General features: G+C 38.8%; 2 protein-coding genes across 10 annotated transcripts in view; one reads left to right on the top strand and one right to left on the bottom strand.

Moving 5' to 3' along the window:
• ORC3 (origin recognition complex subunit 3) overlaps positions 1-11,554 on the bottom strand; it is a 35,266-nt gene extending 23,712 nt beyond the window's left edge. For both annotated transcript variants that reach the window (XM_082756624.1, XM_082756625.1), the window contains exons 1-6: positions 11,455-11,554; positions 9,346-9,400; positions 6,753-6,850; positions 2,520-2,664; positions 1,114-1,218; positions 196-347 (exon numbers count right to left, since the gene is read on the bottom strand). In XM_082756624.1, the coding sequence (XP_082612750.1) occupies positions 196-347; positions 1,114-1,218; positions 2,520-2,664; positions 6,753-6,850; positions 9,346-9,400; positions 11,455-11,478 (579 nt within the window). In that variant the 5' untranslated portion in view covers positions 11,479-11,554. The remainder of the gene's footprint in view (positions 1-195; positions 348-1,113; positions 1,219-2,519; positions 2,665-6,752; positions 6,851-9,345; positions 9,401-11,454) is intronic.
• A 70-nt stretch (positions 11,555-11,624) lies between these two features.
• The window catches only part of RARS2 (arginyl-tRNA synthetase 2, mitochondrial), a 50,558-nt gene continuing 36,909 nt past the window's right edge, over positions 11,625-25,273 (top strand). For 6 of the 8 annotated variants that reach the window (XR_014317167.1, XM_082756630.1, XM_082756627.1 and 3 more), the window contains exons 1-7: positions 11,625-11,689; positions 12,213-12,286; positions 12,919-13,024; positions 16,313-16,396; positions 19,675-19,772; positions 21,022-21,077; positions 22,635-22,718. Coding sequence is in view for 6 of the 8 variants with exons in the window: in XM_082756630.1 (XP_082612756.1) it covers positions 11,651-11,689; positions 12,213-12,286; positions 12,919-13,024; positions 16,313-16,396; positions 19,675-19,772; positions 21,022-21,077; positions 22,635-22,718 (541 nt within the window). In the remaining 2 variants the exon portion in view is untranslated. Of the gene's footprint in view, positions 11,690-12,212; positions 12,287-12,918; positions 13,025-16,312; positions 16,397-19,674; positions 19,773-21,021; positions 21,078-22,634; positions 22,719-25,273 lie in introns of those variants that run through there. The other 2 variants (XM_082756631.1, XM_082756632.1) reach the window with 2 other exon arrangements.

Below are 25,273 nucleotides of genomic sequence, written 5' to 3'. Positions count from 1 at the left end.
AAACTAACTCCACATCTGTTACAGATTTACTTTCAAATCACCTCAGTCTCGGTCGTTTCTTAGTATTAAATGAAAAGCTAACCTTTGGCGTTCCTTCACTACTGCATATAAATCTGAGGTATTCAATTTCCCTTTTAAAAGAATCTAAAGGTCAGACATTTTTGTAAACTGGTGATACAAAAACCAAAATCATACCTTTGTTACACTTTCATACCAGGTGATTAGAGAAGTCATTGAACAACGTATTCTATTCTGGGAAGTCTGCACGTAGTCGTCTTCCTCTGAGTCCACATCTACATAGCAGTTCATCAGCTGCCCCAAGAGCTTCTGCATCAGATTTTTTATACCTTCACAACACGTTTTTAGACAGACAATAAAGATGTTCAGTTAGTTGCCTAGAATCTTAGCACTTCCCCAACTCATGCTCTAAGAAATTTCCCCAAGTTATTATTTTTCACTTTTCTTATTATTCTCCTCCTCTCTCCAGGACGCACATCTCACGCTACATAATGCTTCAAAGTATTCATGGCATGAATGTTGTTAATGCAGTAAAATGTATCCTATTAAGTTGCAGAGATAGCAACAACTCAAGTTAAGATGGTGGCCCTGCACCTTTCCTGAACTCCCGAAATGCTATCAGAGTGGCCTAAAAATAAATGAAAAGGCCGATCAATAGCTTGGGGAATGCTGCTGAGTGATTCAAACCTTTTTATTTAAACAACCTTCTATATTTAAATAAAGAGCAGGGGAGAAATAATTTTTTACCCATTTCTTCGGTGTAATTAAGCAGATAAAAATGAAATGCATACATACATGATCTGATCAAAAAAGGGGAAAGCCAACCTTCAATATCAACATGCAGTACACAAAACAGCACACTCTTGATATTCATAGTACAAATTATTTCAATCTTCGCTGTCTTAAACAGAACCAGACAACAGAACTGGACACCTCTTAAAACATAGTAAGCATTACTGTGATGTTAATGTAGGATTGAACAAATCTTTAGGAGGCGTTCAATATCCCTCCATCCTATTATTCTTACCTTTGGGGCAAAAACTAGTTAACTGACAACTTATTCAGACGAAGAAGCAAAGATACTGCAGTATTTACCTGGGCAATCTTTGGCTTGCAGCAAGGCTACATAAGGAGTAACTCTATTCTGAAGGACTTCGGAGAGACTTCTGAAAGTCAAGTCATGATCTGTAACATTTACACCTAGAAGAAAGACAAACTAAGTGCATTTTGCTGTGACTTGCGACCACAGTGACGGAACAATAAAATGGACAGAAGACAAAAAAACAGAAGATACCACAAATATTCAGGGAAGGAATGAAAAGCATCATATCATCTATGAGGTAAGATGAAAAACTAGCATAAGATTAAACATGCATATTCATACTGGCCAACTGAAAGGAACCGGGAATCACTTTAAGGATGGCTCATGTAGTACTTTGCCTTATTTTTTTTTATGAAAGATTTCTCAAGGGTGAAAACCTGCAGGGACTGGGATTGGTTTTCTAGCTTCCCTGCCTCTCATAACTGCCGAAGACATCCACAGTCATCTAAGCACCGCAGACAAAAAGATGAAATTTGCTTTCTCTAGAAAAGCAGCAGTGCAGACACCTGAGACCTGGATCCTCACGAGGCTTATGTAAGGGGAGGAATTACTGAGTTTCAATGAAACACATTCTGAATTTATTATGAACTACTCAACTTTTACTGCCTTTGTGAACATTCTTAGTCAAACAAAGAAAGAAAAAGTCTCTCCAGAGGGCAATTCACAGCTTCTTCCACAGAAATATTCAAAGCAGGAACTTTCTGCTACCTACAAAAGCAGACTAACCTTCCAGGCTCTGTTAGTGTTCACATGGTAATTCTGCAGCGCAGGCCTAATTTTAGGTTACCTAACATGATCCAGTAAAAATATAATCAGGTTGTCTTGCACCCGGTTCAGGTTTAGTTATAAAAATTTGAAGAAAAAAAAAAAAAAAAAAAGACTTCTGACCTCTGCTACTTTCAGTACTAAAACCTTCAGCTATTTTTCTCACCTTCTGCTCCTTTTCCAAGATAATGCTTTTCATGTAGAAGACTACATGAAAAGATGCACTGCAAGAATCAACTCTTTAACAGTTATCAGAAAAACAGGCTGTATAATCCCATCGTTAGTCACAGAAACCACCAAAGAAATTAGTGCCAAAAAAGAGGACAGAATCAAAGCATCTCTGTGGTATCGGCGGGGGAGGAGGGAGGGAGGGATCATGAATGGCCAGTTGTCTAAGACACACCTTAAAGGAAGGTGTTCCTTACTGCGTGACTGTGTACACAGACAAAAGGCAAGCAGGTCAAATCTTGCTTCCTTCTCCCAGCCCAATCTCTTCTGTTAACATTTCTGAAAGCTGATGTTGCTCACACTAATTGCTGGAAATCAGCAATACAATTTCTTTGATCTCTGTATCAATTTTAAGCCTCTGTATGAGAACAAATGGATATAACAGAATGCATCTTTAAAAAGTTACCTAAGACAAGAGCCGCAGTAGGGATTTCTCTGGACTTCATCCGACAATTCCATTCTGTTGTCTTCTTCTGGAACTCGGAATGAGACCGCCTCAAAAAACTCACGAGGTTATCAAATAACTGCTTATTCAAATCTTCCTCTATTTGCTGTAAAGAAGCAGAGAGTTTTTATTTATAGAAATGTGGAAACACCAGTATATCTTAATTTTCCTACCCTTTCCCTGCATTGGATTGAATCCTCAAAACTCCAGTGCAAAATCTGATGTAACACTAGTGGGTTTTTTGTTTGTTTGTTTTTAATTAAAAACATGCCAGTGTATTCACTATGTGAAAAACACAGACATTTCCCATCTTGGAACTTCTGGTCTAATGTCTCAACAATAACCTGTACAGCAAATGAGCTTAACTGTTACAACACCACAGGCTTTAAAGGAGACAAAAATACACAGGCAAAGCAGAAGTGACACAGAAGGAATAAATATAATGAATATAACGAATGTTTATAAAAACTTCTATTATTCCCTCCTAGGTTAAAAAAACTCCCATAAGTTCTCTTCTGAGAGATCCGTATGAGAACTAACAATCAGGTCCTTCAAATTTAATTCAAATTGAAGGGAAAAAAAAGAAATGATGAAACAAAGCATTACATAAAAAAATAAATAAATACTAAACCATGCAACTGCCTCATTTGCTTCACTGTCTTTTGCCCTTCAGGATGATCTTCATACCAGAATATACTGCAAGGTGAGAGATGGGCAGTGGGAAAAAAAAAAAAAACAACTTTTAAATGCAGATATATACTAGAAACATTTTGTGTTTCTTTTATTATGTATGTGCCTTTGAAAATCTGTCTCTAATCCACCATATCCCTTCTGCTAGAAGAGCCAAAAACATGCTCTGAAGTTTAGAATTATCAGGACATACTCTAGAAGGCTGATGAAAATTAAGCCCCTATTCCCAATAAAATCATGATTGAGATTTCTTAGGAACAAGAAGTGACACACCCCGCTGTGAACTTGATTTTAAAAGGAGCCACAAAGGTTGTCTCTGGCAGTATTGCTGAGGCAGCTACCAAAAGAGTTACGAACACATCTCCAGGATGTGGAATATGATGCCTCCTCAAAAACCTGAGCTCCGTTTCTATGACAGAGAAGAGTTCCTACTGCACACTTCATAAAGGACTGATAAACTGACAAAACACATGCAAAATAGTCTTCATCTTCTCACCCTCTACTTATTCAAAACTATTCTTCTGTCTTTTTGACGTTGATTGTCTGTCTCTGAGCTCACACCAGGTAAATTCTATGGCAACTGAGAAAAAACTGTAACATTTCAAAAAGTACAGTTTATGCCATCAGTTTATAACAGTATCATAAGAGCTTCTCCATTACCATTCATCCCATAACAATCATCAGAGCTTCTGCTTCAAAATCCATCAGGCCTTGAGCTTCTGATTATTACCATACAAGTTTTCACTAAGCCCATCTAATAAGATTCTGAGTCCTCACATTGCATAGTTCCACTTTCTACTATTCTTTTCACTGTGCGTTCGTGAAGATCGAATTCAGTTTGCCGTACCACTACACATTTGCTTAGCTTTCTTAAATCCATCAGTCTTTTGTGAAAATAACTTCATTATTTGCACTATTCTGGTAGTTTTCCACCAAGTATTTTAGGCTGCTCTGCATCTCAAGTGACCAACTCATTTACTTGCATGACACTACTCTGGAAACATTGAAAAAAAAGTTGAAAAATTGATCTGGCAATTCAATCCCTGTTACAACACTAACACCCAGCGAGGTTTTGCCACGTGTGCTCTGAAAACTATTATTTGCACCTTAGAGCTAAAATTACCATGTTACAGCCCTGCACTTGGGATTTGTGTTTCTAACCTGGATTCTGGTGTAACACCTAAAATTTGTGACCTTACAAGAAGAGAATGTTTCTGAAAGCCCTCAATGAGATATATCATAACAAGAATATTTGCATGACCACTGCTGAAAGCAGGGGTCAAGCCCGGGATATCCTGCAACAGCGGAACAAAGGAGGTCAAAAATTCACATTCAAAAAAAAAAACAAAAAAAACAAGGACAAGAGCATAATTCCTGTCGTATTTTTGCTAGCTTTTCATGTTGTGAGAAGCCTGAGAGGATGTCATCACCAAATGCCACCACTGCAGCACAGTTTGTGATAGACATACAAAGGCCGAGAGTGTTCCACAACAAAGTACTTAGAGGTCAAATCCACATCAGCATTCAACACCTCAGACAGGTTTCAGAGAACTGAAAAAAGACCAACACAAGCACATAGCATGACACAAAAATGTCGGGTATCCTGGCAAACACTTCAGTGAACATCCTACCCTTAGTGCAGTACTACTTAGTGCCCTAGAATAAAAGTCCAAATCAGCAAGCCATACACTTCTCAGGTATTCTACCACAGATTGGGTTTGCTACACCAGGGCTTCCAAGTGCAAAATAAAATCCTGACTGGATAAAGCTCTCACCTACCTGGCCTGACCTCACAAAGTGATGCTGCTTTGAGAAGCACTTCAGAGACTTTGAAGGACTAGAAACTTTCTAAGATCCCTTCTAAGCTGAATTGTCACATCTAAGTAAAAACAATTATCACCTCCAAGTTTTCCAACAGCAGGACAAAAGGACAGAAATTCAAAATTCTGTAAGAAAACATAACAGATACCCCAGAAGCTTAGTGAAGAAAATTTGATGTATGGCATCAAAAATATCTACAGATAATCTGTTGTTGGGTAAAGCAAACTAAGGCAAGGCCGATGCCAATTTGTCAATGTAGAGATGAACTGTCTTCCACCCAGAGGAGAAAAAAAGAGACAAAAGTATTTGGTGAACTCCTAGCAGCATTCAAAAAAAGAAAAAAAAAAAAAAAAAGCCACCAACAGCGAAATATTTAGGACAGGAAAGAATGATGATTTTCCAGATGGCAATGATTCTGTGCTTCTAAGTAGTTAAGGGAGGCTTTTACCATGATGGGTTGTGCTGGCTGCTCTTGGACAAATATTTGCAGAGCACTAGGAAAAAAAACACTTCATCAAGTTGAAAATCCTGCAGCCACTGTTGGCTATCTAGAAGCATAATTTCAAAAGCCTTGACAACACTGTGCCAAATTAAGAAGACAAGAAAAGGTTTTCCAGAAGTGACTACAGATGTCATTGCCCCTCTAGCCTCACTGTGTAACTGACAAGGCAGTTTCTGCCAGTGCTGGTGGCTAACCTGTCGGGCTGAAGCAGCTAGCAGGATGATACCAACTACACCTCCCAAAGCTTCTGTTCTCTGGGATCAGCACTGCGGTGTTGCACGCTGCTTTGCGCACCCTGGTTGTTGCGGTTTGAGAAGTGTGCTGACAAGTCCAAGAGAGCTGGATCATGGAACAGTAGAAACAGAATTAGAGGAATTTACGAGTTCAGCCCAAGGGTCCAGATCGTAAGCTCCATCCAGCTGGCTCCTACTGTATATCCCAAAACAAACTCGGGGAAAAAAAAATCTCATAATGTTTAATGCCCAATAGCAGGCAGAGGAATACGGAATACTTGCCCAGAATCCTTGACACCAAATAGAGGAGGAAATCCCTGCTGTACGGAAGCAATTATTCATGCTATAATACAAGCCAGCTGGCTACTCAGACACAACAACAGCATGCCATCCACCACACAACAATTAGGAGGCCACAGTTCAGTACGAAATTAACTCCTATCCCCACCAGACAAACCCACTGACACTGTGGGTACTAACTCAACAGACTGAGCTTGCAGCCTTATGTTTCACTATTTGACATCCATGCACTTGTATTCACATAAATCCAGTGAATCTTGGGCTGCTGTGAGTTCCGTAACACTGAGGTCAAAAGCAGCCTGAAGTCCTCAGAGGGCTGGCAGACACAGAATAGAATTGGAAATAGAGAAAATAAAAAGTATGCCAGGAATTAATAAGAAGGTCAATTAGCTAAAACAGCTTAGAAGAAGCAGCTTGACGCATCAAAAGCATGTCGTTCTGTGGTAAGAAGTAATGTGTAACTGATGGATTTTTTTATTTTTACTTTTTTACTTTTGTACACTAGAAAAGGATTTCAGTCTTGGTCAGTATTTCTGGCCCTTTTATTGCTTTAACAAATTGTTCTTTAAGTGTGTAAAAAGAGACCTCCAAAAACAAAGAAGCAAGCAGTGGTGTTGTAAATGCTTTAGTATAAGGTGCAAGACTCACCTCTGCTTCCAATTTCACGTGTTTCCATAATGACTGACAAGTAGCAAACCGTAACTCGCTATCCTCTGCATCACTGTTTCCTTCCCTGAAGTAGTCAGCTAGAAAGCAAAGGGAAACACAAATATTATTAGAACAAATCATTTTTTCTTGAGAAGAAAGCAAAGTACCCAACTGAATCAAGAAGATCTATAGATAAAGATATCTAGATAGATGTATCTGTTATATCTATCTATACAGGTATAAGGGAGATGACTTTTCTCTTAGCCAGTTAATTAACTGCTGGTATCTGGTAGAGTAAGTGACAGAATAAGCAGAATCTACTGCCCAACTATACAGGCTTCAGTCAAAGAGCTGGCTTCTACCTCAAGTCCCAGATGAGCTAAAGGCAAAATCAGGGGAAAAAAACAAACAAACAAACAAACAAACATTAGGTATATACATATATATAATATAATATAATATATATTTTTCTTGCTTCAGAAAGTTTTGTGGGTCCTTCACTATTACGGTCTGATACAAATCACAAAGGCTTGCAAGAACACACGCATAAGAAATCCTTTCTGTCTTCCTGGAAAGATGCAGCAATACCAGCTTCCCAAACAAACAAAAAGGTATTCTGGGAAAGGACTGTTAGGTTACTTGAAACACAGATTTTTTTTAAAAAAAATACATAATCTTAACTACCATAACTATCACAGCAGAACTTTTATGCACAAACCAAACCTGTATTTCTGAATTATCTCTAAGCTGCCTCTCACTTCTACGTGAGCTGTTTACAAAGAAAATGAAAAAAAAAAAAATCTGAGCCATAAAAGCCACAAATCCTTCAAAAATCAGCACCTTTTCAGTACCACAATGTCTTGGCACATTTTTGAATGCATCTGGCTTCGCAGGTGCTCCTCTAGCTGACAGATACGAGTACAGAAACTCTCTACCAGCTTCCCAACAAGGACAGCGATGAAAGTAAAGTAGCAGCCTGAACAGAACCTCTGAGTTACTTTTTTCTTGTTTTCCCTCCCACCTTCACACAGTCTACATTTCATAAAATAAAATGGCACAGCTTTGGAACTGTCCTGCTCCCAGCATACCCACACCTAACTCCCAGCTGGTGTAATGTTAGAGAAGCCTTAAAAGCTATCTGGAAGAACGCAAAGGCTGAAGGTGAAGCAAACAGCCTATTGTTACCTGTTGCTTGCTACAAGGCAACATTAAATATTACATCTAAATTTTTCTAAAGACACCTCATTTGTATCCCTAAGAAAAATCACTTAAAGACATAACACACTTTGATGACACAGGCTTTGAGTTAAAGACCATCCAGCCACCACACTGTTATTATAATCAAAGAATAAAATTCTTTCTATACTACCAAACCTCAAAATGCATGTGCAAATGTGCACAGAAGGCCTTTGTGAGGTGCAAGAGTATATCAACCACACCTGAAACTTCACATTTGTCAGGTTTGGCCTTCCAAACTCAACATATGCACATCAAAGTCATGTTTATTTAGAACGCCATTTGAATCAACTGCTGTTAGCAGTCAGACTAGCTCCCTTCTGCTTCTCTTTTCAGAACAGCCCAGTCAAATTCATTTTTCTGTGACAAAGTACGTGCTAAGTGGAGCAACACATTTTTCCGACCATGATTTATAAATCCTGCAAAAACATACTGTTCAGTACAGGGTAAAATTCCAGTGTGGCTTAAGTGCACAGGTCTTGGTTGTTAGTTTATTTATCTTGCAATGACTTGAAATGACAGACTGGATTATATCTGCCTACCTCTCGTTCCCTGAGCCACAGATGTGCCAACTCTCACAGAAAAAAAAAATAATTTGAGATTAATTTTAAAGCAGGTGCTGTTTTAAGTCCCTCTGGTAATGAAGGAGCCTGTGATGATTTCCAAAGCTTTATTACTTTCCCCTCCACTTTTTTTATAATATATATTTTCAAACTGTCACACTTCTTGACAGCTCTGTCCCTGCTGAAAAAGTTTAACTTGGGAATACGAACAATTAGTTCCCTGACCAACTCTCACACAGCAACTATTTGAGCGGCCTTATTTATGGCTCCAATAAGAGCCTGTCCCATTTGGTCTTCCTCAAATGCCCCGAGACTTGTATACATGCCTTTCGGATTGGAGAAAAGAACGTAAATATAACAACAAAAGTTAGTGAACACAAGCCAAGAGGTGTTCACAAATGGCTTCTGCCAAAGTTGTTTGAGGAAAAGAAGAAAAACTACCCACACAGGGTAAGAATTATGAATGGGATATCATTTCTGACTCCCATAGCTTAGAAGTGGCTCATTCGGACTCTTCAGATAGATGGTTTGTCAGTTAACAATTTATGGCAGTATAGGAAAAAAAAAAAAAAAAAAAAAAAAAGCAAAGACAAATGCCAGCTATACATTCTTGATCGTTGGAGATGAAAAAACATTTATGCTAACCTACTACTTCTGAAGAAATGAGTTTTCGGAAATACTGACATCAAGGAGCAACTGAAATCCTCACACAGCTATGACAGAATTCAATCAGAACCAAAGCTTCCAGGATTAACCCTCCCAAAGCACAGCAACATACATCAAAATGCACTAACCTGTTTTTTGAGACACCTTTCTCTTCTTGGGACTTGGTTTAAAAACAAAGCAGCCCTGGAGAATAACAAGAAAAATATAAACTTCAAAACGAGCATCTATCTGACTGTGACTCCTAAGGCCATTTTATTCTCTTTAATCGCAGTGCTCCATCACCAATTTAACCAAATTGCCAGCGTCTTAAGGATACCATTAGTTGTGCTTTTATTGTCCTGTTTCATTCTAGAAAAGCAACGGAACCAGTATTCCAGCACAACTTCTATTACCCTTCCATTATGTTCTTCAATTCATCTATCAGCTAGAACAGCAGCGAGAGAGGAATCGTTGAACTCCTCATGTACCTTCATTCAATAGATTTAAAATTAAGAGGAAATGATTCCCTGGGGACACATCAATAGTTTCCTCAATACAGATTTAGTTAAAAGCAAAACAAAGCGAGAGACTGGGATGCACAGAAGAGGTGATCCAAAAGCCAGTGACACCCTGCAACTGCAGAGGACAAGAAGTCCATCCCAACTCAGAAAAGTAAAGATGGATAAAAGCAGGATGACAAATGCTTGGGAAAGGTTCAGATAAATAAAAACCCTGCCTACAGAAGTCCTCCAAATATAAGTCATCTCACAATTAGATCTGATCCATCACCAAGAAGGATGAAATCAACTGCAAGCATTAAGCTTTGAGTTCTGGGAGGCTTTTCATTTTTCTGTAGAAAACCTGAAGTTTCTCCCATCATCTTCCCAAATCAATACTCATCTTCTTTTTGTGATTTCCTTTATACCAGCAATCGTACACTGTCCCCAGCTCTCGCTGTAAGGTTCTCATGCCACAGCAAGAGTGAAGCAAAAACACAAATGTTCAAGGTATTTAAACAGACTGATTCAATCCAGTATTTCCCACAGAGATGCTCGCATAAACAAAGATTATTGAACTTAAACTGAGACAGTTCAGCCACCAGCGTAAGAATGATCTAATAAAAGTAAAATTCTAGAAAGATGTTCAATTTTGATTACAGAGACTAGTTTTTTGGGTATCTTCGGACACATTATTTCCCTTCTGATTCAAATAAGGATCTAAAGTCAAACACTGATACCTATATTGTCCCCTTCTGAAAAACTGCCTTAGGAATTGGAGAAGTTCTTGGATACTTTTCATTTTAATAAGTATATTAAAAACCATTTAAAAATAGCTGGACAGAAGTTGTCCAGCTGTGTCGTCCATACCCTAAATGCTGTGGAACAATTCCACTACAAAAATATTTGATACAGGCTTATTTACGCTGCATTACACACAGTAAGTCAGCACAGTCATTCCTGAGAGGACAGCTGGAATTGGCCCAAATTACTCAGGGGATGATGAGGCCCTGGCACAGGTTGCCCAGAGAAGCTGTGGATGCCCCATCCCTGGAGGTGCTCAAGGCCAGGCTGGATGGGGCTTTGGGCAACCTGGGCTGGTGGGAGGTGTCCCTGCCCATGGCAGGGGGTGGGACTGGGTGGGCTTTAGGGTCCCTTCCAACCCAAACCATTCTGTGATTCTATGAAAAGAATTGTATAAAGCGCATAGATATAAGAAGAAACGATGTTTAAGTCTAATGAAATATAAATATTATTTAATGGTTTTCATTCAATGTAGTAGAGATGAGCATGTAAAATGACCAAGTATTACATTTAAGACACAAGACACAACAGAAGTACCCTTCACTGCCCAAATCCTTAAAAGCAACATTTTTAAAAGGGAAACCCACCCGATCTGAATTCAATTTTAACTTTGTTTGGAAGCAGCTCCCTGCCCCCCTGAAAGCACGGCCACTTCCACACCGAAGGACGCAGACACACGCCTGGGTCCCGTGGAAAACAACACGAGGGGAAGGATTTTTCCTGAGGTAAAAAAAAAACTTCCCTGCGCGCTGCAGCCCGCGACACAGCCGAGCGCCACACCACACAGCGCGGTGCCCTCACACATTTCAACCGAGGCGCCCTGCCTCCTCGCTATCGCCCCTGGCCGTGAACCAAACGTTAAGCTTTCAAAAAATAATAAAAAAAATAATAATAAAAATCACATAAATTTAACGCTTAAACGACGGCAAACGCCACCCCCCCCCCCCGCCGCCTCACCTTGGAGACGGAGCCCGCGCTCATGTCGCCCCCTCCCCCCCCGCTAACGGCTCCGTGAGGTAACGGCCGCGCGGCCCTGAGGGGACGGGGCCACGGCGCATGCGCAGTGCGGGGCCGCGCGGCGCTGACAGGGCGGGCCGAAAGACGGCGGGCGGGGGCAAGGGGCGGCGCTGACCTCCCGCCCCGCCGCCCGGTCATGGCAGCCTGCGCCTTCCGGAGGAGCATCGCCAGCCAGGTAACCCTCCACAACCCGCCCTCCGGTCACCGGGAGCGGGGCTGCCCCGAAAACGGAGCCGCCCGGTTTGAGCCCTCTAGCCGGACCCCCCCCCCTCCGGCAGTTGGTAGGGCCGGTTGCCAAGGGGACCGGCGCGGGCTTCGTTGGCCCGCCCACCCCTAATGGCCGGGGGGGGGGTGGGAGGGAGTCCGGTCATGGCGTGCAGGGGCTCGAGGATAAAAATAAATAACTAAATAAATAAAATAAACGTTATCCTGTGAAATAAAGGACCTGTACGCGATGTTTTGTCTTGTCTTTTATTTTTTTTCCTCTTCCTTTTATAAGGTTTCTTTACTATTCCCTGCGTTTGCGTTGCAAATTGGAAAAAAGCAAGCTTAAAGTACTAAATAATTATTTATTTCCTTCCCCTGAGAGGAAATTTACTTGAAAATCCCTCAAATCCCTCACAAGTATATAAGCAGGGAGCAGTACTTCTCCTGGGTCTTTTTCACTTAAGCCACTTTGTTCTTTATTTCGAATTTAGCTTTCCAAAGTTTTGGATCTGCCGCCAGAAAAACTAATAAAGTCCATATCTGCAGTTCCTGTCTCCAAAAAACGGTAGAGTTTGCACTTTATCTTACAATATCTTGTCATGTTATATTATTTTTGGTTGTGTTTGTTAGTGCAATGGCTTAACAGGGCTTCAGGGAAATAGAAATACAGAAAAGCAAACCGAAGCTAATATACCAGTCCAATTATAAGAAGATACCTAAATCTAATTAAACCACTCTGTTTTTTGAAGCAAGCTCAATACAAATATAATTGCTTCAAACATATAAATAATATGCACCACTTGAATGGTAAATGTTTCAGTATTAATAAATTAACTAAATATGAAACTGCTTAGAACTAATGTGAAGTTACAGATTTTTTCCCTGTCATGCTTAAGAGGTGTAGTATTTTTGGCAGATAAACTACTTTTATTCATAAGTATAACATTTTTTTTACTGTGAAATGGTTATTTTACCATATGTATTTTACAGTTGTATTAGAGCAAAGGTAATATTTAGCTTTCTACTGCGGCTTTCTAAATGTAGCTTACTTTTGGGTACCAGTGACTGGGTTATGCTTGCCAATTAGACTTGCCATATGCAGAGTGCAGAGTCAGCTTGGATTTGTCAAATCTCCACATCATTTCAACACTTTTTTCCCTGATTTTCATCTGTTCCTTTTTTTTTTTTTTTTTCCAGGCATGTTGCTGATTTCCAGCTTTCTGTTGCTTCTGTTCTAGAAAACCATTCTGGTGATTGCTTAGCACAAGATCTTCAGCTTCAAGCTCAGAAGCTAGCTGAGAAGGTATGCTAATATGTTAATTCCATGTATTTGACACAGTAATGAACTTACAGACTAGGGATGTAACAGGCATCGTAAAGTAAATGGTATTCTTTCTTCATATATCTCTTTGGATCAGAGGACTGTAATGACTGCACCCATTGTCATTGTACACAGTCTTCACAGGTAATCAGAGGAGCAGTTTTAGTTAAGTTTCTTGTGAAATTGTGGTTTTAAAATAGTTTGAGAGTAAGTCATGTTTGTGAGTTAGGAAGCACTGCCTAAAAGCTCTGCTTTGGTCCGTAGTGTTGACCAAAACTAGAGGAAAAAATTGAGTACGTAGTGGCCTGAGAAATCAAAGATGGCAAACTCCAACACTAGAATCACAATGAAGAAACTTAACCTGTTGGTCAAACAGGCCAGTCTTCTCACTAACTGTTTGAAATTGAGGTTTCTTAGAACAGCAATGTTTTCATGGCCATTTCAGGCCATGGGAAATTGCAGTGGCTGAGTCATTAAGGCTAACTACTGTAATAAAAAAGAAGCAACAGGCAAAACAAGATATACATAAGTGACATGAATCTTGAAGAAACAAAAGGTACACGGAAGAGAAGAAAACTTCAGAGAAGTTGGTATGTATAAAGTTGAAAGAGGGATCAGAAAGGTGATGCTAGGTTTTGAGGGATCATTAGAGATGAAAAAAATCCTTCAAAATCTAAGAAGTTGCTACTGGTGCTGATGAAGAGGAGTATAAACTAAGAAGTAGTGACAATGTTAGCTGCAAAGAGGCAGTAGATCAAATAATAAAAGTGTAAAAAAGATGCTTCATCTGCCTCAGAAATAATAAGTTTGAGAGGGAATCAGTAGGGTTGCTATATGATCAGGAGTTTAAAAGGACAAATAAAAGAATTTGTTACTGAGAAGCTAAGCTATTTCCTCATTTCATACTTCACTGCTGAGATGTTGAAGAGAACCATACTTTGGACCCATTTTTGTAACACATGAATACATGTATTCTGTCTCAGGCAAAGGAAGAGCTGATGGTGCACAGATGTACAACCAAAAGTTCTGAAACTACTTTAAGATGATCTAGCATCATAGAATAATGTAAGTTGGAAAGGGCCTCAGGAAGTGATTTGTTCCAGTCTCCTTCTCAAAGCGGGTTATTGAGGGGTTTTGGATGAGTTTGCTCAAGACTTTTGAAATCCACTGTGGTTTTATAGGCCTCCAAGGATTTAACAGCCTCTGTGGGCATTCTGTTCCCATGACTGTAACATCATGGTAGCGATTCTTTTCCTGGTGTCTGGTCTGTCACTTTAAAAACAACTGCTGTTACCAGTGATGTGAAAGCTACAAATGTGTCTTTCTCTTTTATTGGTTCTGGCTCATTAAATAAATCTTGGCCACCGAGCCTCACATCTTTACACGGCAAAGCGGATGTAACAGTAGAAAAGAGCAAACCATCAATATAAGCTCAGAAATTGAATACACCACGCTGGTTAACCAAAGGAGGGGGAAAAAAAAAAAAAAAAGAAAAAAAAAACTTCTAATCTCTTAGAATCATTTTTGTTGGATATTGGATAAAGGCAATGCATTTATTATGATTTGTTTAGACTGATCATGTCATCCGCAAAGGTAAGCAGTATAGAAATACAAATATGCAGAATATAACCATAATATCAAAAATTAGCAGTGAGACAGAAATGTAGGCAGTGATCAGTGTTTGTCATGATAAAAAAAAAAAAAAAAAAAAGTTGATAGAGTACCTCGAGTTTCAATAGCATGCTCTTAGTCACTGAAGAGGAAATGGGTCACAATGTTTGAAATACAGATATTTAGGTTAGGCAGAAGAGACTGAAATAGTTCCCACTGACTAAAGTAGCCAAAATAATCAGGCAACATGATGCCAAATGGAACATAATATGCTAAGATACGCTGAGATTTGTCTGTCATTAAGGTTCTAATTGTCTTGTTTCTGTTGGCTTTTGATTTTATTTGGGTGGCTGCTTCTTGCTTCATCTTTCAACTGTTAGTTCTTGGCTGAGAGGGAACTTTTTTTCTTTTTATGCCTTTATAGGATATTCTGATACAGCATTCTGATCCAAGCCGTAGGCATGGGGAGATCTGGTTACTAAAGAATGGTTAAGTACTTGGAAGAATTGATACAGCTATGGAGAGGACAAATAAGCTCTCATATTAAAAAGTTGAAAAAAACACTGAGATGGTAGTGACAGATGATGTAGAAAACACTTAGCAGAACAAACAGTATGGAGAAAGTGCAGTGGGAATTTCTGTTTTATATCTGCCCCATAACATGGGTGAAATGGGCCTTCAGTAAAACAAAGAGGAAGGAAATTCAGAGTCAATAAAAGAGATATTTCTTTCACATAGCTTATGAATAAACAATGGAATTTGTTGTTATTGGAGATTGTTAAGGTTAAAGAACTTACAGGCTAACAGTAATTACTCCTGTTTGAGGTAGGGTCTAACTACAAGACCTAGAATGGGGATAGAATTTCTTCTTCGTGCTGGTGTGCTTCAGTAGGAATGTGTAGCTTGCCTCTTTCAAAGACCAAGTTATAAGACAAACAAAAAGCAACAGAAGATAACTTGTTTGTTTTTGTTGTTTGAGAAAATGTCCTGCCTATGAAAGGAAGCTACTTTAGTGAAAACGAAGCCAAAACTCTCAACCTGTAAAGAGACTAAAATCTGTGTAAAGAGGAGGTTGGCATTAGAGGAGCTTATACATTCCTTACAGCTTCAGAATTTTCAAAACACGAGCCTTCTGCAAATTGTAAATGGAATGTTTAATATATAAACCTTTAACATCTTTAGTTTATATCACTGGCTGCTGCAAGGCATTGTAGTTCAAGTCAGGAACTTTGAGAAACAGCAGTCCAAAGCTTGTCTCAGATTTTCTTTAAGACATGGATCTTTTGTTTGTTGTTGTTGTTGTTGTCACACACACTGTGTGAAGCCGTCAAATGCATCTCAGCCTTTGTGTGTACAAAGAGATCATCTGCTGCTCGTAGCCAAAATAAATTAACACAGCCTGGATACAAGCAAGGACTGAAGCAAAACAAGTGTGTGACATTTCAGTGAGTTCTGTTCAGAGCTAGTAAGCGTGGATTAGAAATAATAAAATCATCCTTTTTTCAAATGGATAGATTAAATGATCTGTGATTGCTTCCAATCAGATAAAAATCATTTAATATTTATAGTGGATTAAATTAATATTTTGAGTGGATTGAATTAAAATTTTCTAATTTACCTGTTTTCATGGAGAGTTGCTGTTCTGTTTTGTTCTTATAGCTAAAATGTGATGCTGTGGTGAGTGAAATCAGCACTGGTCCAGGAACAGTGAACTTTACGATAAACAGGGAATTACTGGCAAAGGTGAGTACAATATTTCAGATGTGTTAAAGTTCCTCGATAAATTCCGCAATGTAAAACTCTAAAATACTTAACCATAGTCTTTGATACTTTCTATACATATCTGCTTGTTTTTCATCAATTCTACTCAAGGATTCCTGATGCTGCTTTGTTAGGTAGGTCTAGAATTGGGAATGAGGCTCACAGAAGTTTATCCTCTTGAGGAAACAATGCATCTATCCTTCAGTTACAATCCCTCTCGTTTTCTTTCATGTTTCTGCTCTGAAAGGCAGACTTCACGTGTTCTTTGTGTTTCTGAAGTACACAACTCAAAATTTTGGTCTTGCATATAAATTCTTGTGTAAAATAAAGAAGAATGGTAGAAAGATACCTGAAATAAAAGTACCTGACTTCAAATCTACCATTATGTACTTTGTTGCCAAAAATTCTGCAATGTCCAATCTGACTGGAATGGAAAATCCTAATTTTGTTAAACCAGTAACTTAGTGAAAGGAAGATACCACTCGGTCCGTAGAAGTAGTGTTTTGGTTGCACTCGGTCTGGATTATTTTCAAGAACTTGCATTAGGATGGGTGGCTGGCTGGTGCTGTTCAACTGGGGAGTGAATGAAAGCCCTGCTAAGCCAGCTGAACTAACCTGGGTTGCAAGCTACGTTGTGGTGGTGTTCAAGGCATTAATCTAAGCAGCTTTTGTGGAAATAACATCGTGGTCTTAGAAAATGAGCCACGTGTGATTTGGGCAGGAAATCAGATCTTACCTCATGCTGGTGAAGCTCTCTTCCTATCAGGGCTTCCAGTGAGCGAGTCACTTAGGCTTGTTATCATCTTCTCTTGAATGATAGGTCGCCTTGTGAGTTGCTAATGCCTAGGCATTCCTATCTGCTTTATGTATTGCGTGGAAACATCTTAAATTCTCATTAACTAGCTGTAATCCATCATGATAGGAACATAACACCTGACTATTCACTGAAAGAACAGTGTTGGTGTTAAATTGTATTCACGGGCAGGATTTGACAAGGTGCTTTGTCTGTAGGGATTTTACTCAGTATAATGAGTCAAGCAAAACCATGTGTCTGGCCTAGTAGAATTTTGCTGGAAGAAATGTGGGATTAGAACACAGACTTTTGCATTATATCACTGAGGAGAGAGGAGGAGATAAGACCTAGCTGTGACTTTCACTAATAAGGAGAATAAGGCTGTGATAAATTTGAGGATTTGTTTGTGTGCCTGGCTTACCTTCTAAGGTGCCATAATGAAAACAGCATTAAAGGTTTCTCTACAGGCATAGTTCCTTTTTTTCTACATCTGTTATTTCTGCTGCATAAGTGTTTTAAGGTGACTTTTGGAAAAACAGAATCAAACAAACAACTTTCCACTGAATGGAATGAGATTTCCACTTCAGCTCACATTGCTAGAGGCCTGTACTATCTTCAGGAAGTTTGTCCGATACTTACAGCTTTGTGTATTAGTTTTCAAAGTGTATTGGCATCACTGTGACAAACTGAAGAATGCAAGGTGTATTTTGCTGTATGATTGCAGTACTGATAATCTAAGCATAGGATTCCTCTTTCCACAAACTACATTCATGTTGTTGAGGAAATGTTTGAATTTTAGATCATCTCCGTGCTTTCAAAGTAGACGTGCTTTTGTACAAGCCATTCTCACAGACTCGCAGGTAGCAGAAGGGGTGTTTAGACACGTGAAGACTGAATAGTTGGCTTTCTTTGGTGCTAGAGGTGTAGAAAGCAGGCTGGCTTTTGATGCCTAGGAAAATCTAGCAGTCTTAGTAGAATGTGAGTGTTGGGGGTTGTTGTTTTTCTTCCTGTTTCGGAGTTAAGTGACTTGGTGATTCTGAGGAGGCTTAAATTCTTGCAAAAGTCTCCTGTTTTTCTGTTTCCACTTTGTATGTGCATACTCTCATCCAACAGGAAAGGAAAAGAACATTAGGCAGATTCTATTCCTAAAAAAAGATTAATGAAGACATACAGTGGGCAGTGATGTTAAGCAACTGGAAAAAGCTAGAGATGTTAGTCTGCCTCATGTTCTAGAAAGAACAACGAAAGCATTTGTATTACTGAAATCAGAAAAAGCTAAGCCTCTTTTGTCTGGTTTTTCTTCACTTAAACCACTGGTTGACGTGTATGTATCCTGTTATTATTAAGAATGATCAGACCATGAGGTATCTTCCATAAGCTGTTGTTTCAGTCTACTTGCAGTGAACTGATGGAGAGCATTCTGCAGTTTCGTGCCTTAGGCTGGCTTTAGTGGTAGTCACAAAGGCTAGAAATCCTGAACTTTTGTGTTGGATTTCCTGAAAATAAAAACACGTCCATGTGCTGTTGAGGTGACCTGGATAAGCACAGTAATGCTCGTGCAATTATAGCACGTTGGATTTCTTGCAGGCCCTCAGTGACAAGGAGTGTGTGGGAGATCTGATGTGTCCCTAAGGGCTGGACCTCTGTGACTGGGTTGTGCTGTGTGCAGTGGATGTCCTTTATATGCACACGTTGACAAAAACTTTGGATCTAGGACAGGACTCATAGGAATTTCATTCCAAAGTCCTCAAAGTGTGCCTTGATAAGATTTATTCATGGGAAGAATGCACTTTTGAAGAAGCTCAGAGGTATGCTATGTAGCTTTTCTTTTTAAATCAAGGAGAAAAAAAAAGCCTGCTGAGAACATCTGGCTGCACAATGAAATAAATTCTCTCATCAAGTCTACTGCTTATAAGCTCTCCCAGTCTTTGATCAAAATCTATGGTCTAGTTCTACAAGGTAGCTTTTATTTTAAAATGTGTTACCTGAATTAGGCATGGCAAGGGTCCTGGTCAGACAGAGTAAGGTAAGAGTCGTATTTACATGAGAATGCCTTTATTTTATAGGAGGTTACTATTTTACCCACATTCTTGGGCTGACTTTCCTTTCCTGCTTACTGATTACCTCTGGGTGACCCTCCAGCACTTTGATGTTGTGTAACTAAACAGTTTTAATGAGATCTATGCTTTCTCCTTTTAAGTTTTTACCAAAATCAGCTTAGATTTTCACCAAAATCTCTGCTTACAATTTGTCTAACTTATTTAATTGATCCGGTGCAGCTTTCAAAAGTTAATGGCATTTCCATCTGCATGTGATACCTTGTTTTCTTGGCAGACCAGCCATCGAACTGGTAATGTGAAAACCAGCTGTGGGATCAGACTCCTGTGTGGTTGGTGGATGGTTTTCCTGATCACATTTTCTGTTGTTGATACTTATTTTCCTTCATTTTATCTTCCCTGTGCTTCAGACTGTGCTGCAGCAGGTGTTGAAAGATGGCTCAGAATATGGAATTAAAAGTGAACTTTTCTCGATGGTGCCTAGACAAAAGGCAGTGATTGAGTTCAGGTAAGCACTCGCGATGAGTCCTTTGAGAATACAGCCTTGTCTGCTGATTGATATTCATTGCTGTAATGCGCGGTGCCTGTGAAGTTAAACCACATTTATGGGATTACATTCATCTGTATTTAATACTCTGATAGATTTGCCAAGTAGAATATAAGTTTTATTTAGGGAATTGAGGCTTTTCCCAGAATGTATTTTTGGTGTTTGAAGAGTTCATGCCTCGTTCTCCTTTAGTGCATAATAGCATTCAGTTTCTATGTAGGCCTCTTTTATCTTGTTATCAAGAGGCATCATCTGAATTTTCAGCCAGTAATGCACTTCTTCTTCCACCTGGGCTTCAGTTTCCAAAGCTGTTACTTAGCTGTCCTCACTACCTTCATCCTTGACTTGCTAGAGCAGCCAAGCATTTATCTTGCTAAATCTTCTCAGTTGCTGGCCCCAGAACTTCTGGCCAGTATCTATTTTATTTGTGGTCACCTGTGCAGGGAAAGAAAAGTGGTTGACTTGGATCACTTTTTGTATTGAAAAAAAAGTAATAAAATTGTTCACCTATTCTCCTTGTGTAGGCTTCCTTAGTCAGAAAGTCAGCACATGCCTTTAATTTGGAGGGTGGATGTTCATAGCTGAAATTTAATTTTGTTTTTGAGGGCAAACAGTTGTGGGGATTAATAATATGCCACTATTGTAAGCTTGAAGTGAACTAAAATACAAACAACAAACTAAACAAAACATCTGTTCATATTATAAAACAGCGTTGGAGGTGTGGTTTTTGTTTGTTTGTTTGTTTGTTTGTTTTGCATAACGATATGCCATTTACAAGTTTTGAAAAGGACATTGTTGAAAGAAAATGTGATTTTAGTTACTGATTCTTGTACACCAAGTCACCTGATCTGGTACCAGATTTATGTCTAATAAAAGTCTGAAGAACATGATTCTTAAGTCCAATAAATGTGAAAGTGGGACATTAGTGTAAGTCCTTTGTCACTTGTATATTTGGATATTGGGAGGTTCTTTGGTGTGTTTTTTTTTCTTTTTTTCTTTAACACTGGCTGCTTGCTGATACGAGAGGAAAAGTTGGTTTGATATCAAGATCTACTTGGAACAGAAACTAATCAGAGAATTACAAGGGCAAGGTGAAAGTTGTGGTTTAATTACAGTTCTGCTGCTGTTACTAATGAGTTGAATACTTCTGAGTTGGAGATGTGGTAGCCTTGTACATTGAACAAATGCTATTTGTGGAAATTTGTTGCAGCTCCCCTAATATTGCCAAAAAGTTTCACATAGGACACTTGCGTTCCACAATAATAGGTGAGTATGCATTTCAGTGTGTGTCCTAAAAGGACTTCTTTGTCTCCATGATTCACTTGACAGGGGAATTCGGCTAACCTTTCACTCCTGGTGGAGTGGCTGTGTCAGGCTTGACTTGCTAATTAAAAGCCTTTTCCTCATTATACAGTGAAGAAAAGAGCATGGTGTGTTGCTGGCAGATTTATTAAGTCACGCGTAATATAGTTTTATGACTGTGAACATTAAATGAAGTACTTTAAAATTGTTCCACGAAGACACCCATGGCAGTTTTCATTGAGGTGTTATGAAAGTCCTTTGAATTTTAAATTTCTGATTTGTGCTGGACTGCAGAGCAGATAGTTATGTCTTGGTGGCTGTCTTGCAAGACATTTGCTTTTATGTGTTAATTCCTCTATGCTACTATTACTGACACAGTTGCTGTCATTTGTCATGGAATAATTAAGTAGTTTATTGTGCAGTATTCTAATAGCATATGGAAAACATCACTTCTCCCTGCCTTTGCCCTGTCTCATTAAAATTTGTAGGTTATTAGCTGAAGACCCTACAGCATCTGTTGAGCTAATAATGCATTATTTTTAATTATACTAATGTATCATATGTAATTATCAGTTACATAAAATTAATAAATCTGCCTCTTCGTGGACTGAAGGTTGAATGGCATTACGTATTTTTGGCTTGCATTTCCAGGTCCTTTGTTACCAAAAAAAAAAAAAAAAAAAAAAAAGGAAAATAGTTCTATAGGTGGATGTTCATCCAATAGAAACAGAATGAATTGATGTCAGGGAATAGGAATGGAAAATGATTGCAGACTATAGTATGGCGTTACAATAAAGGAAAAGATAAAGCTTTTTGCAACCTTTTATATCAGTATTGTAATTAAAAGGTACCCTTGAAGCACAGAAGAATAGGGGAAGGGCTGCACTTATTTCTTGGTTGCATGTGTTACTTCTTTGTAATTCTATGATACAGCCAAACTCAGGAGAAAGATGAAGGGTTTTTGTTGTAATAACAATTAGAAACAAGATGTTCCTATGTGATGTGGTAAGTTTGGACCATATCAGACACACAGTGTGTGAAGAGTTCGGTACTGTTCAAGTACGTGGAGTTGTTCTCTGTTTAACTGCACAGTTAAGAGCAGTTTGTGAATTTCAGTCCTTGCTTAACCTCCTGGTATGAGGTTTCCTGGCTTTGAGAAGGGAATTATGGATACTACCACGTATTTGTGAATATACGAGAAGTCGTACATGGCTCCTTATGAACATAAGGGTTTTTTATAGTCATGTACTTTCCAGAATGTGCATGCACAGACAACAGAGACATAAACATATGGATCTGCGTGAGACGCTTTATGGCACCTCTCAAATGCAAAGCTGCTTTTTTTTCCTGCTCAAAATATTATTGCTTTAAGTTTGGAAGTATTTTAGCACATTGTGTAGAGTAGTTCACCTGACTGATTTGCTTTTCCTTTTCCTTTTGAATATGACAAAACCATAAAATTGATCGGTTGAGGTTGACCTACAACTTTGCATAATAACACCAATTTTGATTCCTTACCAGGGAATTTTATAGCAAATCTCAAAGCTGCACTGGGACATGAAGTAATAAGAATAAATTACCTTGGTGACTGGGGCATGCAGTTTGGTATGTTTTGATATTTGTTTCTCCTGTTCACTTTTCAACTGTATAATGTGGTCTGGGTTTCCAACTTCAGTTTTTGCAAGCACATTGGATTCACCCTGAGCTCATAAAGAACAGTATTGTGTTGTTAGTCTCCTTAAGACAAAAACAAAGCAATCCAGAGTGATTCATCAGTGGTATGACGTACACTGCCATGCAAGAAATACAAGAGGAAATTTGCCCAATGGTTCCTCAGTAGCTCTCAGATTACCTGTGTGTTGCTTGAGGTTTATTTTTAAAGCACAGGAGAAATATTTTGAGTGTGGTGGTTGTACTTGTGGTGCTCTAGTAGCTGAACAGGCTACTGTTGCTGCCTCCATACATCACAAATACATGATACCGTATCTGTTGCATGTCAGTGGTGATACTACTGTCCTCCTTATTCAGATTTTGCATGGGTAATAGGAATAGTGGGAGAGTAAGTTTGTTAACTTAGCTATGCCACACCTGTATGCATAAGAATAGAATGATTGTTTGGGGAAAAAAAAAAAAAAAAAAAAAAAGGAAGTTATATACTTGTATTTAGTTGTCTTTGTGTGTGTCTTTATATTTTTTTTATTGTTTTTTTTTTTTTTTTTTTCCCTGTGGAAACAAGTTTGTTATTCACAGAGTATAACTAACTTGTTTAGCAACAGCATTTTGGTAGGTCAATGTGTTTGAGTGTTTGTATTATTAAAGGTATCCCAATACTTCCCCCAAAATATTCAGTTTGCCATTAAAATGGAGCAAAAGTAGAGGTGTGTAGGTAGAGAATGTGCAAGTGAGTTCTTAGAAGACCGTCAATCTTGCCTGCATGTGCATTTGCTTGCATGCATATACACACTGCTACCTCCACCAAAATGTCCATCAGGTAAGCGAGAACTGAGAAATCCTCTCATGCAGTCCTGCCTGGCTGGTATTTATTCCCTGACTAGAATTCATTTGTGTCTGCTTGCTAGGTCTGTAAATACTGTTCACATATGGCAGTTGACCCATCCATAGGATTCTCAATTTTGTTTTTTTTTTATGTTAATCTTGCATTTTAAATTTATCTAAATTCTCCCCTTCTTTTCTAATCCCCCACCTGAAAGCTGATTTTGACCTATTTTTAGGAAGAAAAAAGAAACACAGCCATGCCCATTTTCTCATTCTTGAAAACTGATTCATTCATGGAAACTATAGAACTGCCACACAGTTTTTGCAGTGGGGTCTGGAAACAGCATTTATATTTATTTTTAATTGCCAAACACCAAGTGAAATGTCTATCAAGCAGTCATTTTAGCTCTTTCCAGCCCGTATACTGCCCCCTTCAGTTGAGCTGGTTCAATGCTTCGGGGGATTTTAATTAATCAACTTTGTGAGTAAAACTGGGTTAAAAATTTAGCAGAAATATCCTACTCTGTTTATGTATTCATGTTCATCAGTAATGATGATACGCCTAAAAGGTATTTAGTTCTATCAGCTCTCCTTCTAGAGTAAATTCCTGGGTTGTAGACAGTTGGGAAAAATACTCTTATGACTGTGAGAGCAGTAATATAATTTATTTTATTATTTTTTTTCTTTCCTTTGTCAAATTATTTCCTCCACAGCTTGTCTGTTCTGATCGTGTTTCTAGTCAAACCATAGTTTATAGCAGTTTCACTTTACTTAGGATTTCTTGTAAGAATTGAATACAAAATGAGTTTACATAAAATTAAATAAATTTCATCATTACGTATTTCATTCATTTTTACCCCATAGACATTATTTTTTATCACCAACACTTGCATAATGAATGTGGCAATGGCAATTAAGCAATAAAATGCAGAAGGCAAAGGGCTTCTCAGCTGACCTCATTCACTCTTTGGAGATAAATGGTAGTCGTAAGTCTGAATATCAGGAAATTTAACACAAAGTTTCTAGAAAGAATAAAGATGACTGTGTGTTATTTACCTATATTCCTGTTGTCCAGATCACAGCTGTTAAAAATGGTACCACTGACAGAGCAGTCCCAACTGTAGCTTTCCAGATGGGTGCTCCCTTCTCTATTTGGGCTGGCTCAGCTCAAATATGTGACAGGCTTTATAACAAATAACACAGTCATGCTTCACAGAATTATAGCATAGGAATATTAGTATATTAGTCCTTTCCCAGAAGCGGTGCTATAATTAACAATCTGTCAGCATTTCCATTACAACTCCCATTGTTGAAGGCTCTAAAAAATAATAATTGAAAATGTGTTTTGCTGAAAAATGGCAGAGCAGTCCTCAAGCTTGAAGCAGTTTTGGGGCAGGTTTCTTCAGGTAACAAATCTCAGGCAGTTGTTCTGTCTGTCAGTCCATCCATCTTCCTGACGCTCTGCTCTTAATAAATTCTGAATGCATTGGGCAACCTCAGCCAGATCTGACAAAAAATATCCCGGAGAACAAAGTTCTCCTAGTTTTGTGACAGCTGGCGGACGTGTAGGGGTAGGAATACAATGTAGTGCCTTCAGGGAGAGAAAGTTAACTTCTGAGCTCAGCCTGTCAGCTCACCAGTCAGCACATCTCAGTCAAATTGAG

The sequence above is a fragment of the Aythya marila genome, assembly GCF_965140915.1.
Source record: "Aythya marila genome assembly, chromosome: 3".
Classification (NCBI taxonomy): Eukaryota; Metazoa; Chordata; class Aves; order Anseriformes; family Anatidae; genus Aythya; species Aythya marila.
The sequence above is the reverse complement of the archived record's forward strand: the minus strand, read 5'-3'. Positions and strand labels throughout refer to the sequence as shown.